General features: G+C 36.5%; 1 protein-coding gene across 3 annotated transcripts in view; it reads left to right on the forward strand.

Moving 5' to 3' along the window:
* Nucleotides 1-18336, forward strand: part of LOC139815697 (UNC93-like protein) — a 54824-nt gene that overhangs the window by 5801 nt on the left and 30687 nt on the right. For all 3 annotated transcript variants that reach the window (XM_071782780.1, XM_071782779.1, XM_071782778.1), the window contains exon 2: nucleotides 14865-15592. In XM_071782780.1, the coding sequence (XP_071638881.1) occupies nucleotides 14881-15592 (712 nt within the window). In that variant the 5' untranslated portion in view covers nucleotides 14865-14880. The remainder of the gene's footprint in view (nucleotides 1-14864; nucleotides 15593-18336) is intronic.

Genomic DNA, 18336 nt, shown 5'->3' on the forward strand with positions numbered 1-18336 from the left:
TGATTTAAATTATGTATACACCCAATTAGAAATTCAAGATAAAATTTAAACACAGATTTGCGGGGGGAAAAGACTTTCACATATATGTAACACATCATTGTATGTTCTATAAGGAAGGAAATAACGTTAATCTCCATTTGTCAACATATCTCGATAATTGAGACTTGATATTTTGCGTACACACACTTTAGCAAATAGTAGGCGGCATACAAATCTCGCGTAACGGTTATTACATTTACAGTTAGTTTTACACATTTCTCACACAGAAGTGCTAATAACTACAGTTATTTTCCTTCGGGCGCGATCGAGTTGAAGAAGATTGGCCACTGTGGCCACGGTGCATAATGAATCAGAGATTTTTGCATCGAGGATTCTCGTGTGTGATCTATATGCTCTTCTACGTGAAGACTGCACATCGATGCAGGCACACCTTACCAGGTGATTCGTTGTGAAACGGTTGTAACATTCACGAGCCGATCGTTTCGCGGACTTTCTAAACCATGGCGAATATAGTATCCGGCCACGTGCGTGCGTTTGTCTCGCGCGTCTCAGTCAGTACACGGCGAATAGATGCAGGTGCAACGAAGTGTCTAAGAGTGGGCGAAATGTACAAGCGTATTGGCATTGATACCGATACATCGATAGGATTATCGACAGCGCGCGTTCGTATAAAATCTCGTACCGCCAATTAATCGGCGGTTCTTAATTGTTTCGTATGACAGAAGTTCCGGAGCGATTATTCATGTCAGGTTTCGCTCTCGCTAGATTTTTTTTTGTTAGAGATTATTTTAGGACGGATTATTTTACTCTATTCTCGACGGATCAGTCTCGCCCATTTCAGTTTCAAGGAAGCGTTGAAAGAGCGTCTAATCTCGTTATACGTAGAACGAGATGCATATAAATATGATTGCTATATTTAATTCGCGATTGCACGCACAGATACGGCGGAATTAAATTGCGCCGGGATGAAAATGCGAGTATGAAAATTAATTTTATTAGAAAAACGAGTGGGGATCTATCGCGTGTTCTGCGCGTGTTCTACATTGTGTTCGGAGACGCGCGTTGGGCATTAGCGTGCGAATATAATTACGATCCGCATGGTTGAAAATCGTTCAGAGCCATAATTATATTTCCTGCATATTCCTCGACTCGCGTTTAGTCACACTTGATAATGCGGCGTGTTAATACGACGATATTGTGCGATGTAAAAGCGATGCGAAGCATCTTTATTAAGATAAGTAGATTTATAGTCTGATCGAACAGCGTTTTGCCTTTCACAGTCCTCTGTGTATCGAAATCGCGGAGGTATGTCGAGCGAACGCCTTCGAGAAAGCTACTAAAGCCAACGTAGTGTCGTTCGTAATCAACATTAGCCTAATTTAATTGGTACAACAATGCGCTGACGCCGACCAACGGTGCAGTACGTCAATGCGTGAACGCAGCTGAGTCTTCCATGTGTATATAAATAATACAAAATCCTTCCGCGACCGGACGTGATATACAAGCGAGTATTTAGTATAACACGTAATATATCATCGCGGACATACAGATTTTTAAATTGCAATGCTATTAAATTTTAAGTTGTCTGTAGAATTATTAGTGCTTAACAGACAATAGCAAAAGCAATAATAAACATACAAGTCTACTTCAAATTAATTAGATAAATAAATTATAATTAGTTTTTGCAATATTTATTCTTGTGAAAATAAGCCACAAGAAGGAAATTTTAAATATTTCTATATTTGTTTTCATCCAAATTTATAATTAGACAGTCACTGAATGATTCTGAAATGTTGCGCACACAGAGAGAAATCACATTACTTATTTAAAGCGGTATTATTTGTAGGACGTATCTGGCTTCTTGTTAAATTCTCAAGATGTAAATTAAAATAATAAGTAATACCCTTTAAAAACCTACTTCATTTTTCAATGAAGTGAGTATTTATCGAAACGCATCTCGCGAGAAATGTAAAGATTCCGTTGACTTACGGACAAGGTTGGGGAAGAAGTGCGCGCCGTAATTAATATTGACAAATATCAACCTCGGAAGATCCGCGATGCGGCTGGCGTACATTTGCATGCGCGAATGGCGCGTGCTTCTCACGCATGCATGCCGAACGAGCGGCGCGTAGCTCGGTGGCATCTTTTCTTTTCGCAAGGACCTTTCATGTCGCCTCTGTGTATATATACAATGGATCGGTGTCATCTCTGACCCTGGTGTAACGGGAGAAAGAGATGACGCGTCGTAGAAATTCGCGTCGAAGGTCAGCTGAAACTGCAAGGAGTTTCCTTTCGTTCCCTATTAATCGACAAAAGGATTCGAAGAATCAGAAGGAATTAACATTTAACAGATAACGATTTCGATTCAATTAAAGCAAATTATTCAATATTATGTAATATTAAAGAGATCAATTTTGTTTACGTATTGATTATATCGGTGAATATGATTACGTTCGCAGTGATTTCTTGATGAGCGCGCTATTAAAAGAAATATCTATTTTTTTTCTCTATTGAATACCACGGCAATTACGATTGGCAAGATTCTTTAATTAGGGGATCGTTTTTCGTTGATCGATAACATCAGATAACAGTCAACAGCCGCGAGTTTCGATTACCGTTACAGACCAGTTTATCTTTCTTGCGAGTCGCTTAATGACATGCGTGACGCCATCTGATCGATCAATTTGATCCGTCAAGAAAGCATTCCCCCTTTCGGGTCTTGTGCATGCAATCTCGTTTCTCAACGATGGCACCGATGGTCAATGATGTAACGCGTAATGTGGCAACTAATGAATTCTTCAATCAATGGATATTTAATTCTGAATCGATATTTCTTCGAATATAATATCATTTGTTTTAATATTAGGTACACAGTATTTTCCGTGAGACATCATAGATTGTCGAATAGAGGCACAGATAGTCGTGAAAGAAGATAAGAAAAAAATATACGTGAATTTATACCGTGAATTTAATGCTCACTGTGAATTTATAAGTAATACAATTTATTTTTGCAGTTTTTCTGTTTAATTGTAAAATATTAATTCGGAACTGTCAATTAAAAAACGAAGTTGGTTGCTAAAAGGTATACTACTTATTATTTTAATTTACATCTCGATTGTGTTAAATACATACGTAGTTTTCGTAAATACAATGATAGCTTAAAGTGCCGGAGAAAAATTACTGAGTCGATAGAAAACTTCTACCGGATACTTCTAATCACTTCGCGAACATAACAGCGCATTTATTGTCATCAAGAATCATTAGTAAACTGTTTCATCGAGTTGGATATTATATAATCGCTATATCGCTTAAATTACTGTGCGTAAAAAGCGAAGATGATGCATATCCTGTTAATTTCCTCGGTCTTTCGAAATCTATAATAAACGTTGGAACTAAAAATATGAATTTTATTTCATGCAATGAAGTTAGGGTACCATAATATTACAAATTATTTTCGCAGATAATTATCAACATATCTTTTCTGGCTTCGGTATAAACACGTAACTTGCTAAATGTAAATTTGAACGCATTCAAACTCAAGTTTTTGCATAATAATCTCGCATAATATTTATTGCATATGAAATTATTAATATTAATATTTTATATATATTACAATATTGATAATTATAAAAAATATAACAAAATATATACAATCTAATAACAGAATATATACAAAACTAAATCCATGAGATATTGTAACATATAGATTCTTTATCCGTTAATGTGCAAGTTAAAGTTATGAAAGGCACGGTTTTCATGATAGGAATGTTTTTTGTATTTTTCATATATGCACGTGAACATAAAACTGGATCATGGCGAGCGCGCACGATTCGGAAGACTGTTGCGAAAAGGAGATATACGATGAAACCCGGGAAATTGGCACGTGCACGAAGAGAATTTTTTGTTATATTTTACCCTTAAATTCACTACAAACTTGGGACAACTTGGCAACCAAGGAATTTTTAAAATATACAAAAGACATTTTACACAAACAACGTGATAAAAATTACCAAGCAGATTGGTAAATTTTGAAAAATTATTGAAATTTTTTAGATATATTTTACAATAGTGTAAGCGCAGAGAAAAATTAACGGAGCTACTCGAACTCGGGATCCTTCGCACACAAGCCTAGCACTTAGGCTGCTACCCCACGACTGCTCTACTACTACGCTAATTTCTCCGATCCCTCATCAATACTGGCCCTACGGCCCCAAATCTCCTACAATAGTAAAATTAACCAAACATATTTTATATTTTAATGTAATAGATATTAATATTTTTTATTATGGTGGATATTAATCAGAATAGCTCGCATAAAATTCTTGGTGGTACATGTCCCACAACTACCATGATTTCAGGGTAAATTTTAAGAGAAAATTCTCTTCGTGTGATGTCCGCAAATAATTTGTTTGCAATAATGACCGTCCAAGGCCGATAATTTTATAAAGATCCTCTATTTTACCGGATCGACGTCGCGCTCTTCCCTTTCGCTTCACCCGGAAACGCGCGCACGATTATATCGGATTGAGCAATCAAATCGAATATAGACACCGCCGGGAGGATCGAACGGGGAAAACGTTGCCTCAGCAATTTAATAACGCCTCGGGACAGGTCGCATACGTCCTGTGCAAATAGCCGCGTTCTAAAAGGTAGATTCTCTCGCGCGCTCACTTGCGCGTGTTGTGGCCTCGATTCTCCGCCACGGCCTTCCCAGATTGCTCGAGACGTTCATAGACTCCCAACGAAACGACGCGAAAGTGTACCATTAACGAATTTTACTCTTGTATGTAGAAATTTGAGCACGTAATTTTTTACGACTTCTCAGAAATTGCACACTTTTTTCTAATACAATATTTACGCTACATAAAGTTGTTAATTCTTCAATCGTTCGTATAATATTAAATAAATTAAACTATATAATTATTATTATTATGTTTAGTATATAATAACAAAATATTATTATTCTATTAATTTTTATGTACAATTAATCCCAATTTGTAGCGAGAAATATTACTTGTGCTGTCTTAAATATAATATTTCTAATTTCTTCGCGTAGCTAGGACAAATGGAATTATTAGCATTTTAGCGTCTCTCATAAAAATGTAGGTGCGTTATCTTTTATAGTGCAACAATACGGAAAATATCGAAATCGCGTTTATAGCCGCTTTATGGTCGTGTAATATCTATATATAACTACAAAAATTACATTTTTACGCGGGATCCAAGTGCACTCTGACAGTAGTACAGGTACGGTATGAGTGAGCCTTAGAGTATCTGATAGTAAGAGGAAGAGAGAAAGGCGGAGGAAACGGAAAGAGATTTGAATGCCGGTCAAGCCGCTTTGCCGGTACCTTGACCTTGTCTTGACCACAGACTACAGTCCGGTTTGCTCTAAATCCATGTATATGGGTGTTTTTCACTGTGATTTTTTTGAGACATCAATAATGACGCATCAGATAGATAATTAATCAAATAAACATTTATGTGAAAGGTTCTTTTTCAATTGTTAGAATTGCTAGAATGTCTCGAATCAAACGACGTTCTATAGATAAGATTATTATAAGCTGTTAGCACAACACACACATACGGAACCTGAATTAAATTAAATCGTCGAATTAAGCGACGTAATGCAAAATTCATGGAGCATAAAGTCGAAAGTTCTTCTCCGTTCTAGATGATAGAGCAACTAACGCGCGGTCATTGCCTTTGGAGAGTTTGATCGGCAGATTCGATGATGCCAAGAAACGCGGATATCGCGGTATCTTCTTGGTTGAGGATAGCTCGAGAGTAATCAGTTTTATCGAATAAGTACCAATGTTGTTACAAATTATACTTTATTTGCTGAATGCAATTTGAGCGATCAAAAACATTGACCACTATTTTAATTTTTATTCCAATTTTTTAACATGTATGTATCTAAGCGATCTTAGCAATTTATATACTATATAATATTATTATACTTTTTTAATATTTTTTTGTTAGTTGCTTATTCTATAATGGCTCGGTAAATTTAACACGCTACACGCTCCATGTGCACAAAAGTTTTATATTATTCTTCTTTTATTATATACATTATTGTTCGGTGAAATTATAATCTTAGAATGAAAAGGTTTAATATAAAAGATTATATTTTGTCATGGAAGAATTTTATTAGAAAACTAATAAACAAGTAAAAACCTGCACATTGCTTTCTCATAGTTTTTAAGTGTGCAAGTAGAAACCTTCGCTCACAAAGCTTCTTCTATGAGAAAGCTTTTATTCTGTTCCTCTTGCTTTTTTTCGGAAATTTTTTTCGACATTACTTTTATTTTCTTTTACAAGCTTTCGTTTTTTTGCCTTTTCTTTTACGATTTCAAGAAGTATTTCATCTATGATTAGTTTTATCCATGTTACAGTTTCTTCATATTTTAATGAATACTTCAAGGAGTTTCTCGTCCATACCATTATCCAAAACTAAAGAATTTAAAAAATATTATTTTTTATTTAAAAAAAATTAAATTATTATATTTATATAATATTTTTTTAAATTTGCTTTTTCTAAATTCTTCAATTTCTTTCTTTTTATTAGATATCTATTTTTTTAATTTCTGAATAAAAATATCCGGAATCTTCGTGTGCTATTTTCTTATAGATTAATATCTTCTTAAAGTATTAATATCTTCTTTTTTCAAACGTCTGTAACTCCAGAACTAATTAACCAAATCTTAAAAAAATATATATGAAATAGGGGTAGAAAAAACTGAAAAATATAATAGAATTAGAAATAGATCGATATCTCAAATATTGAGAAAGTTATAGCGTAAAACACGCTTTTCTGAAAAATGAAAATCCCTTTAAAATCCATACCGGTCGACGGATTTTAATAAAATTGGAGGAGAACATACTTTCTATAATACTCTATTTGTGTGCAAAATTCAACCCGGTATCTAAAAAATTGTAGAAGTAGATGCGTGTACAAAAAATCCGTACACACACGCACACACACACATGCATACATACATCCGGACATTTTCTACTAATATGATTTCTCGACATTTTAGAACATTCTAAATCTATTTCCTTTAAAATCTCGAAAAATTTTTTTTCACCATCACAAAGCTTCCTCTATGAGGAAGCAATTCTTCTATGATATAGTCACATATCATCTTACAAATCAATCTCGAAAGTTAATCTCGGAAATTAACTTTTTTACAATTAATTTTTACATAGCGTATGTGATGAATCTACGCATAAACTTGATAATACATATAGATTTTTCTTTTATTAGGTATGTACTTTCATGTATCGAATAGTAGCATACATTACACCGACCACTGAAAGAAATGTTTATGCCGATATCATTCTGACATATTGACTTCGAGTGCCTCGTACGCTCATGGATAATCGACTACCGCGCTTAATATCAAGCTCACGATTCTCGAATGCCGTACGTAGCCGTTAATAATCCACTGATAACCGCGCTGAGTCAGCGGTGTGTGCATTGCGCAGCCTCGCCGCTGATTGTAAGAGTTTGGCTGTGAGACAATGCGACGGCAAAATTTTTTCTGTTTATTTAAGAGTAATTATTTAAGAGTAATAAAACGTTCTAGATAATTTTTTTTACTGTAAAGAGAGAAATTATAGAAAATAATATGCAAAAATGTGATAAGATATAGTATGTCATACTAATTATGTCGCACATGAAAATAATAAGATGTATGTAATAACATCCTTGCTCCGTAGCTTCGCCACCCAGACGAGCATTGTATCAATTATTATATCAATACATCACCGACATCGCCTTTTCGGTGATGTACGTCGATGACAGTTTGGCGAAACCGGACGAACGCGGATCGTGCGCTGCGTTCTACCGTTGCATAATCGAGGTCGGCTTAATGAGTAATCAATCGACACTTCCAAATAGCCCGACGGCCGTTAAAACGGCACCTCGTTTATGGTAGCAGAATTTTTTATTTATCTGCTTTCGTTTATCTTATCTTTAAGATTTTTCCATCGTTGATTCATTGCGCGTAACGTCTTACCGCCACATTTTCATTTCTCTCTTCATTTGCATTCTGTAGTACATGCTCGTTACATTCTCCCGGGTACTTAATATTCTTCTCCCTGTATTTCGCGATTTTCGTATAGAATACGCGAATGGTGGAAAAACCGACGGATGCTCGAGAATAGTCGTTTGAAATAGACGTGGGGACACTCAAGGAGTGGTCGATTACTCGTAAGCGCCGTTTAATTGTGATGCACGTCGTGACACGTGTCACGGCATGGCACGGCCGGTCACGCATTCACGTTGATTACATCGACGACATGCGAATCTACAAGCACCCTTGTACGTGTCATCTGAGCACCGTTAACAAGATTGCGAAGACAAACGTAAGGGTTAACTGTATCGAGAGAGGGAGACCGAGAGAGAGAGAGAGAGAGAGAGAGAGAGAGAGAGAGAGAGAGAGAGAGAGAGAGAGAGAGAGAGAGAGAGAGAGAGAGAGAGATTTCCTTTCGCAAATTTAGTAATTAATGTACACAAGTTGGTCCTCCAACAATGGAAAATATTTTTATCTGGAAAATATTTTTCTTTATTTGTTTAAAATATATATTTCGATATCGAAGCTTTTTCTAAAGTTTTCTTTAGATAGTCATTTTCGCCTGCGATCGATCATTTCAATGATTAGTTTGGGTGAGGATTACTACAGACGAGAATAGAGATTGTTAGTTACGTACGATTATCAAACGGATAATCCACTTCGATTCGCTTTGTAATTCGCTTCAATTACCATGGTTTAAGAAGCGCACGTGTAAATTATCGGAATTGACAAGACGCAGACGCGATAATTTGCGGTGTTTTGCTTTACGCCAGGTACACAGGATCGACATGACATTCAATCCCGCAAATGTCAATGGTAATTGGGCAGATATTATCGATCATTATGATGCCGATTATTCTCTATTTCCCCATGTGATGAGAGTTTGCGATCCCCCTCCCCATTCCCCGCTTGATTATCGATGTGACTGTAAAGATAATACGTACAGAACTGGACATTTTTCCGAGTATACGTTTTATCTATGTACTTCAGTGTATATTCTTTTCCATGAAAGGACTCGCGTAACGTATACACGATCGCATGTATATTTCGCGAAGAATCATGCACGTGCCATAATGTCGGAGATACACAGACGCATTCGTATTTACTTTTGCTACGCGGCCTCACGAAATAATCGCTTCGCTCGTACGACGGGAATTACGTAAACGAGAAAATGGAACACTGACAACGGTAAGATTAGTTACACTCTACAGAACTCTCTAGAGAAGAAAACGGTATTATTATACATGTATCACAGTTGAATAAATTAAGTGCACGTTGTTACAGAAAACACAAAAAGGAAACACATTTCTTTTTTGCACAATTTTTGTTATTTTTATAGTGACTTAATGATAGATAAAATGATAGATTTTAGTTTGTATTTTTAAAGCTGATCTAAATGGAACGTATTTTATCTACTACGATAGAATAAATTTAAATTATTTAAATAAAAAATATAAAAAGACAGGAATTTGTAAACAGATTTTTAAAGATTATTCGTCAATATATTCAAGTTTTTCTAGCTCATGTAAATTCAGCCTCGTATGTACTGTTATATACAACTTGCGCGAAGTCATCAATCCTGCAAAAATGTTGAATGCAGAGAGGAAGAGACGGAAAGCAATACGTGGGTCAATTCAAATCGACCGAATTAAAATTTTTAAGCTTTAACAGAGCTGCTGGCGACGGCAAAAGCTGGCGCAAAACGGCGTCTCTGAGGTTATTCGCAAGGACGTCCACATATATGTAACTCTCACGCCCGGCTCTAACTAAATCCAATCGGCACGTCTGCTCGCGCGATTCGAAAGTGCAAAGCGAATGGAATTTTTTTCCATCCCATTCCTCGCGACGATGCTCTCCCGCCTGCGTTCGATTTCACCGCGCGAGAAGAAAAAAATTTCATTCGTTTGTGTTCCCAATCGTCTCGAAGAAGAAGCGCGCCGTTTCGCTAGGCGATCATGCGATGACATCTCCGAGGCTTGAAGAATCACCGCCAGCGATTAGTTATAGATATTTATAAAGCGACATTATATAATGAGGAAATCGAGTCGTTTTGCAATTTTTTAGAATCAGTCTTGGCAATTTTTCTCTCTTGTTCGCAACGAATGCTCGTGTTGCAACATTTATCGGCCTTGAAACACATTTGCATTTCACATTTGTTGCTAACATTTATTTGTTTGTAAGTTCATTTTATTTGATCTTTTCAACTGCATATCTTTCGTAGGATTTTCAAGCGTTTTTCTTCCTTATTAGATTTTTGAAAATATAAAACCTCTCGCTTTTTAATATTATTAAGTGCTAGGGCTTAAACAATTAGATTAAACGTAAGACGACTTATCGTGTCTTATTTTATATCTTACGAGAGCTTTAGGATTTTTTACGGACGGTTGTCTTTATTCATTTTAATATTCGAGGTAAGAAGTGATGATCGAAGACGATATTACCTGTCCTTGCGGCGAATATTTAAAAGTTTACTTGTACATGCGTGCGTTCTCGACCATTATGCGCTCGCACAATACCGCGACTATTGTCGGAGATATCCTGCTAGGTAATTACGGTAAATCTTGATCCGCCAACGATACGCTTAATGACAAGGTAAGAATAATTAAAAAACCATCTTACTGGAACTCGAATAAAACTATCGCTCTTTTATCACCCAGGCGTTGTGCCTTTTTCAATTTGAGTCGAGATATTTTTACGGACGACGATCATGTATAATTGAGAAAAGTTTCCGAAGAGACCAGTGAGAGTATCGAGCTAGCAACTTACCGGTGTTTTATGGATGATGTAAATTCAGCAAAAATGACGGAAGACATCGGAGAAAACGGGATAAACGCAAACGGGCCCGGCTCGGTTACTAAATGTCTTGTCTCATGAACTCGCGTCTGTGGCAATCACAGTTTTCGTCATTGACGGATAGTAACTGCATAGAGTATCGCGCTGTGCACGCGGAAAAAAAATCCTAAACACCGTCCGTATCTTCTGCTTTTTTTTTACGGGGAAACATGTCAAGGTAATTAGACGTTTCATCACATTACCGTCCTACGAGCGCGCGACATCGTCTTGAAATTGAATAATCGCCGCGGTCGCCCATCTCATACTGCGAGATACGCATCTTTCTCCAGCTGAACCGAAGAGGGACTTGTAAGGCCTATAGAATAGGTTTTATTGCGTTGTTGTAACATGTATGCGCCTGTTGTAGGAAATGGATAGGTTACATCTGCGATATTTATTCGTCGTCTCTCAAATTCGCAGGAGCTCCCGCATATATTAACGCTTTTTTCTAACATCGCGGAGCCTCACGACGGTCCACTTGTTCGGCGTGATTTATGCGATTATACCAATTTATAAGCCTTCGGGCGAAATGCCTCCAGTCGTCGACACTAAATGTATATTACGGATCTAACCGATCCAAACCGGCTTTTACCGGCGAATACCTTAATTCCACCGGTTTCTGGTGCTGGGTCAGCCAATCCATTTTCACGATCGGGATTTGTTGAGGGGATTTAACGTGTCGTAAGATAAATCGTCGACTTGATCTCTCTTTACATTTTCTAATCGTATATTCACAGCGGGGGCCGAAATTTTGCGCTTCTGAAAAATGTTGCGAAGAAAAGAGAGACAAGACACACGGCGATACGTGATTATGGTCTTAGGCGAAAAGGATCTCTTTCAGTGAATTTCTGTGATTCGCGTAGAATTATGATGACAGTCAAAGCTGATTCATACATTTATAAGAGAAATCGGATAACGCGTAGAGAAATATTTTTTAACCCATATATCTCATAACGTAAGGCTGATTTATGATTTCATATTTTAAAATATTAATAATTTTTATATTTATAGATTTTTATATTTAATATAATATAAATATATATATATATATATATATATTATAATATGAAAATTAAATATTATAAATATATTAAATATATATTGTTATTAAATATATATATATCTTTTTCACTTTTTTAATAAAAACATTTTATTTTAATTCTCTATTTGTAAAATAGCAGTTTTTCAAAACTACATTAAATATTTCTCGGAAAAGATGTCACGCGAGAAGAACATTGTTTTTTATCTAGTCAATTTTGTTTATCTTCCGTAATAATCTCTACTTTGTATTTGTCGCCGTATAAAATACCCACGCGTGCAGCGACCGACTGATGCCTTGCAACAAGAGTGTAGAAAACCGTCACGTTGATTATTTTGACGTTGTAACGAAGCGTGTCTATCTCTGCGCCGCATAATTTTCACTGCTATAGTGATGCAACAGAATAGAGGCACGATTCGCCACGTTTGCGGTTTAAATAAAATCCACTCGCGTGTATAACGGCGCAATTTTAATAAAACTATCTGGCACACGATCGTGTGCCGAATAAGTTATGATCGTTTTGCAAAAACGCTACCTTCAAAGAAATATAACAGCGATAATTGCGGAATATCTGTTTTCTTTACACAATTGTAATAATCGTATGGACAATTATTTGCATAACGCACGCAATTTTTCCTTCCGAGTAAATTGATTAGCATTGGCGCGGCCTTAGACAGGCCCGACATGCTTTTTACTCGTGAAAAAGTCGGTGGTAAAATTATCACGGGCGCGAGTAGCAATCGCTTTTTATCGCGCGGGAGATATGGCGATTGTTCAGAGAATCACACTCAATAAAGATCACGTCGAGCACGTACAAGTCAAGTAAAATCGCGCGACTGCGTTCTACATTCGCCTTGATATACATTTCTTCCGACATAGAGGTGCATAATATTTTTTATTTCATCATAATATTCATTATTTGATCTCCAAATTTCAACATATTAGGAGCTGTATCCGTAAATCAAATAAAAATATACAAATTGTAAAATTGGAATATCATGGTTATATCACTTTGTAAAATTAATTATTTCTTGTGTTAATATCAATTTGAATATTATAAATAATTATAATCATAATAATTCAATTATACATAATTTAATATATTCAATTATAAAAATTATATAAGCATTAATCGCAAAAGCACGCATGTTTGCATATATTCGCTGTGTTCATCTTTCGTTTTATTTGACATATTATATCAAGTTTACAAGATTTTGCTTGCTTCAGCGAGAATGCTAATTTATCTCGCTGATCGCGTGCATCACAAAAATACATATGTATGCGTGTCTGTTCGTTGCATTCTCACTAAACGTATATGCAAAATCAATCTTGTCATAGTGATTTAATATTATTGCTTCCGTTTGCAGTCTATTATTTTAGGCTGATTTGTCTTCTGAAAGGATGATAATTGATATGGAGTTTGTATTTAAAAAATTGCAATATAGGAGATGCAAGTACGATAAAGATAATTATAACAGTTTATTCTGATCTTTTCCTCTCAAGAACAACGCAACGCGTGCATAATTACAAGCTCTTTCTCGATCATAGCGAAAGATCGTCCGTCACTCGCGACAGTCACTCATAATTAGCATACACACCTGGCGACTGATTAATATTTTCGTACTCACTCACGCGGATATTACACATAACGAGGCGCCCGCGCCGTAGACCTGCTTTAAAGATTACGCAGCCTTGCCGTTCTCTCTCTCGAAAGGTTGCAGTTTGTCACGCCGTATTCACCGCGCGATCGCGGATTCTTGTTTACGATAGCAGTAGCTGCGAGAAAGTCATAAATATGCAAGAATTGGTTCTAATAGCGTATTACAATATTGTACTTAATACTAAGTTACGTATTCTATGCGTGCTACATTGCGCTAAAAGCATTCATTAAATTAATGGGAAAACCGTGAGACAGGTAATAGCCAAGTAACCGGATTAATTGGTTTGATAAGCAAATTTTTCCATCTTAGTTTTTCTCTATATTACATTTGTTTATCACTTGAGAATTCTAATGCAATAAAAGTGATAAAACGCAATTTGGATTGAGAAATTGTACGGGTCTTTAATCTTGTTGTTGTTGTTGTTTTTTTCCAAAAAAAAAACATTGTCTTCTTTTATAAATTTATGCTACTAATTTTATTTGGTTATTTTTAATCATAATGAAATTTCGTAAAAACTAAGATGATATATTATAATATATTGGTGTAGATAAATAAAATACTATAATCAGAAATTAGTATTTAAAAATAGGTTGCAACTGCATAAATCATAAATTGACGCACGCGATGCGCAGAACCGAGGCGGCAATCTGATAAAGAAGCGGCACAGGAAGCAATATACGCGATCATATTATCATTGTGTAGTGCATAAAGGCATATTGATGTACGTGCATTTCTGTATACATGAATAATCTCGTATAATTGTGTGCGTCTTATACGCATCAAGAACGGTGACGAAACTCTCATTTAATGTGGACGCGCGTAAATCACAGGTACTCACCCAAGAACGTTTTTATTGAGTATCTTCAACCTCGGCTGCAACGGTATTGAGAATTTATAGACTTAGGGACATTTTTAAATGTTTTTACAATCTACACACACACACACACACCCAACATATAAAGAACAGTTGTTTATTTTATGAAAAGCGATAGACACGTATTTTTAACGTACATTAGTAATATTCCGCGTCGTCAATTATTATGCCAATATCACAGATCTATCATCAATCTTTGCCAACAAAAGATTACAACTTGTGCTTTAACCAGTTGCACTTTCCATCGAAATGTCATCTATGTACAGAATGCTTTATTCATATTGACCATCAACGTGTTTTACAGCGAATGCTGCGTAGCTTTTGAAGAAATAAAATGATTAGAGCTGCTTTCAACATCTGAAACGTAATTGTATTTCTAGGTAGCCGACACGTAAAATGGTGGCGTCGCAAAACGACGGTGGCAGAAGTATGGGCGGCGGCGGTGGTGACGGCGGCGGCGGTGGCGGCGGTGATGACACGGTTTACACGGTGACCGTGAGCGGGGTCGGTTACAGGAACGAGGGTTACAAGGACGACGGCACCGACGGCATACCGCCGGAGCCGCAGAAGCCGCAGTTCCCGGCGGCGGACGACGACACGCAATCGCGGAAATTCAAGCTGTCGCGCGGCGAAAAGTGGCGTATCCTGAAGAACATCGGCACCGTCTCGATCGCCTTCATGGTGCAGTTCACCGCGTTCCAGGGCACGGCGAATCTACAGTCGTCGATCAACGCCAGCGACGGCCTGGGTACCGTCTCGCTTTCAGCCATCTATGCCGCTCTGGTGCTCTCGTGCATCTTCGTGCCCACTTTCCTTATCAAGAGGCTCACCGTCAAGTGGACCCTCTGTCTATCCATGCTGTGCTACGCGCCGTACATCGGCTCGCAGTTCTATCCGAAATTCTACACCCTGGTACCCGCTGGCGTGCTCCTGGGTCTCGGCGCCGCGCCCATGTGGGCCGCTAAGGCCACGTATCTGACGCAGGTTGGCGGGGTCTATGCCAAGATCACCGACCAGCCAGTCGACGCCATCGTCGTACGGTTCTTCGGCTTCTTCTTCCTGGCGTGGCAGACGGCCGAGCTCTGGGGCAATCTTATCTCTTCGCTCGGTAAGTCGACAATTTCAAGTTTTTGATTATTAGAATTACTATTTTAACACTTTGAAAATATCCTCTGTGTGTTGAATTTATAAAACTCCGTTGATATTCCCGAAATGTTATAATTCGTGTATGAAATCAGAAAACTTGATTAAAGAGCGATAATAAGAAAAGCTTCTGGCTATGAAAACACGCTGATAAAATCAATGCAAATGACATTGGTTTTATAATCGATTTATAAAGCCTTTTCTAGAGTTTACATCATGTATGCATAATTGATAGTTATTATCAGGGCCAATTACACTGATGCTCCGCGAAGTGTTGATTTCTGAGAATAAAAGTCTCTAATCCTCACCGTCGAAGTTAGACGTGATTAAGCGAGCATTTTTATGTGGTTATGCTATAGCATTATGCGTACTTTCGTAAAAGCAATTCTTTCTGTCATTCATAAGCGCGTAATAAAGACATTCTTTACATCTCAATAATACAATAACACTATCTCCGTCTGTTTTTCACGCTCAATTGCCAGCGGCTCACAATATATCCGTTAATGCCGCGCAAATATTCCAGTAGACTGTGTGCACAATTGTGTGTCAGCTTATCAGCTTAGACTATGTTGTTCGTTAATTACATTTCTCTCTATACTAACATTACTAACAGATCTTAAATTAATAGTCCAAACCATTTTTCCCCAAATTATTCTATCTAACTATATAATAAACAACCTTATACAAAACTTTTCAAATCTGATTTTCAATTAAATTTAATAATCTTGAAAGAAGATATTAATGCAGAATATTTGTGTTTACAATTTTTTTATCTCCCTAAATCATGCCAAATTTCGCAATACATATAGCGGTGCGCGCAGCACGCGGGCAGTGGAGACAGCCGTTGTAGTCAGACAAACGTTACAGTCAGACAGTCCGACTAAACGTTCGGCGCTTCCCCTGACACGCGCGTACCTATATCCTCGTGTCTTTATACGTCTTTATACCGCTTCCTCTGCAAGTGTGCGTGAGGGACAACGTGGTCAGTGAGGGACTTGTCGAACGAGAGAAGCCGTGAGAGCGACGGAGAGAGAATTGCACGCTCGCTGGGAAGAAACAAGTTTTATCCGGTATAAACTCGCGGCAGTCGGTTTCCGTACTACCTCGTACGCATTCCCCGATACCGCGTGTGTTTACACACACACACACACACACATACACGCGTAAAGAATCATTGATGTTAGTCTTACGTGTGAAGAAACGTTTCTTCGATTTCTTCGCTCGTTGAATGCCTCTCCTACGATTGAATTCGATCTGACGCCATTTCGTATAAGATCCGGTAATGCTGCGCGACGTTCTAATTATCAAAATGATGCGTAGAAAGAGCAACGAAATAGAATATATGTTAAAATTGAACAATAATAAAAAAATTAGGATTTGAGTAGCATAATTAACTGATGTTAGATTGTACAAAAAAGAAATGAGAACTAATGAATGCAAATTTAGTTGGACGAACTTTCTGTTAGACGAACTTGGTGACTTTATATAAAATCTGCAATTATATTATAATATGAATAGCTGTATCATCTAATAGTTAATAATTATTCTAAATAAATAATAAATCAAAGAGATGAAATAATATGTAAGAACAAATAGTATCGATAATAATAATAAATAATTTTGATATTAAATTTTATTAAATATATTGATACATTTTAATAATAATGGAGTATCAGATGAGACAGTATTCCACTTCATAAAAATATTACTTCTAATAGGTGTAGATGGCTACATAGACAAATTCGTATTAAATCATCATCAATCATTTGATGGACAGAGAAAAGTCAATGCTATTGGCGCCAGGCAACATTTGCAAATAAACAACAACGGTCAAGATCATTTTGAGTCCTTGTCGAGGTCGACATGTATACGCAATATTATAACGATGAATAGTCCGTAGTGGCATGAAGGTTGCAGATTGCATGGGCAGGTATTACTGAATAATTCCTCGAAATCGACGAGATCTTTGTGGAATGATTCGATAATACCTGTAGATAACGAATTTCTTATGCATTATGACATCGATTATGGAAGAAGTCGATTAAATATACCATGCACCGCATTTATGTAACGTGATCAATACTAAAGAGTCCAGTTTATTTTTGCCGAACTAATTAAAGACTTAATAATTTTAATTAGTAAATTATTTTAATTAAATGTATGTCCCTGCACTTTCAATCTTAATATCAGTGACGCATTTTTCGCTGTGTTTGAAATTTAAATCGATTTTTTTATCACAGAAAATTTTGGGGAAGGCCATTATTTGCAATCCATTGCAATCTTTTAAGATTAAATATCTGAATAATCAGATTATAATATTCAAAATGCAAAAAAAAAAAAATGAAATTTATCTGAATTTAAATGGACAATAATTATTTTGTTTTACTTTATTTTTTGACCTTACCTTAAAAGTTTAATCCTTCGTTTAATATAAATTGATTAAAATTACAGAACTATTAATTAGCTTTGTTGAAAAAAAAATCAAAATGTGAAATCGATTAAAAATATACCTGCGTTTGTAAATTTTAGCATGCTTATACACGTCGAGTCTTCGACCTTTAAAAACGTGGTTAATTTATATATATGGGCATTTTCTACTGCACAGTTATTTCTAATGTAACGAAAATAAGAAACACTTTTTATCGTTTGCATAGTGACGGATATTGGAACAGAAACTGTTTATGATATTTTTAAGAGACTTGTCATTGA

The sequence above is a fragment of the Temnothorax longispinosus genome, chromosome 7, assembly GCF_030848805.1.
Source record: "Temnothorax longispinosus isolate EJ_2023e chromosome 7, Tlon_JGU_v1, whole genome shotgun sequence".
Taxonomy (NCBI): Eukaryota; Metazoa; Arthropoda; class Insecta; order Hymenoptera; family Formicidae; genus Temnothorax; species Temnothorax longispinosus.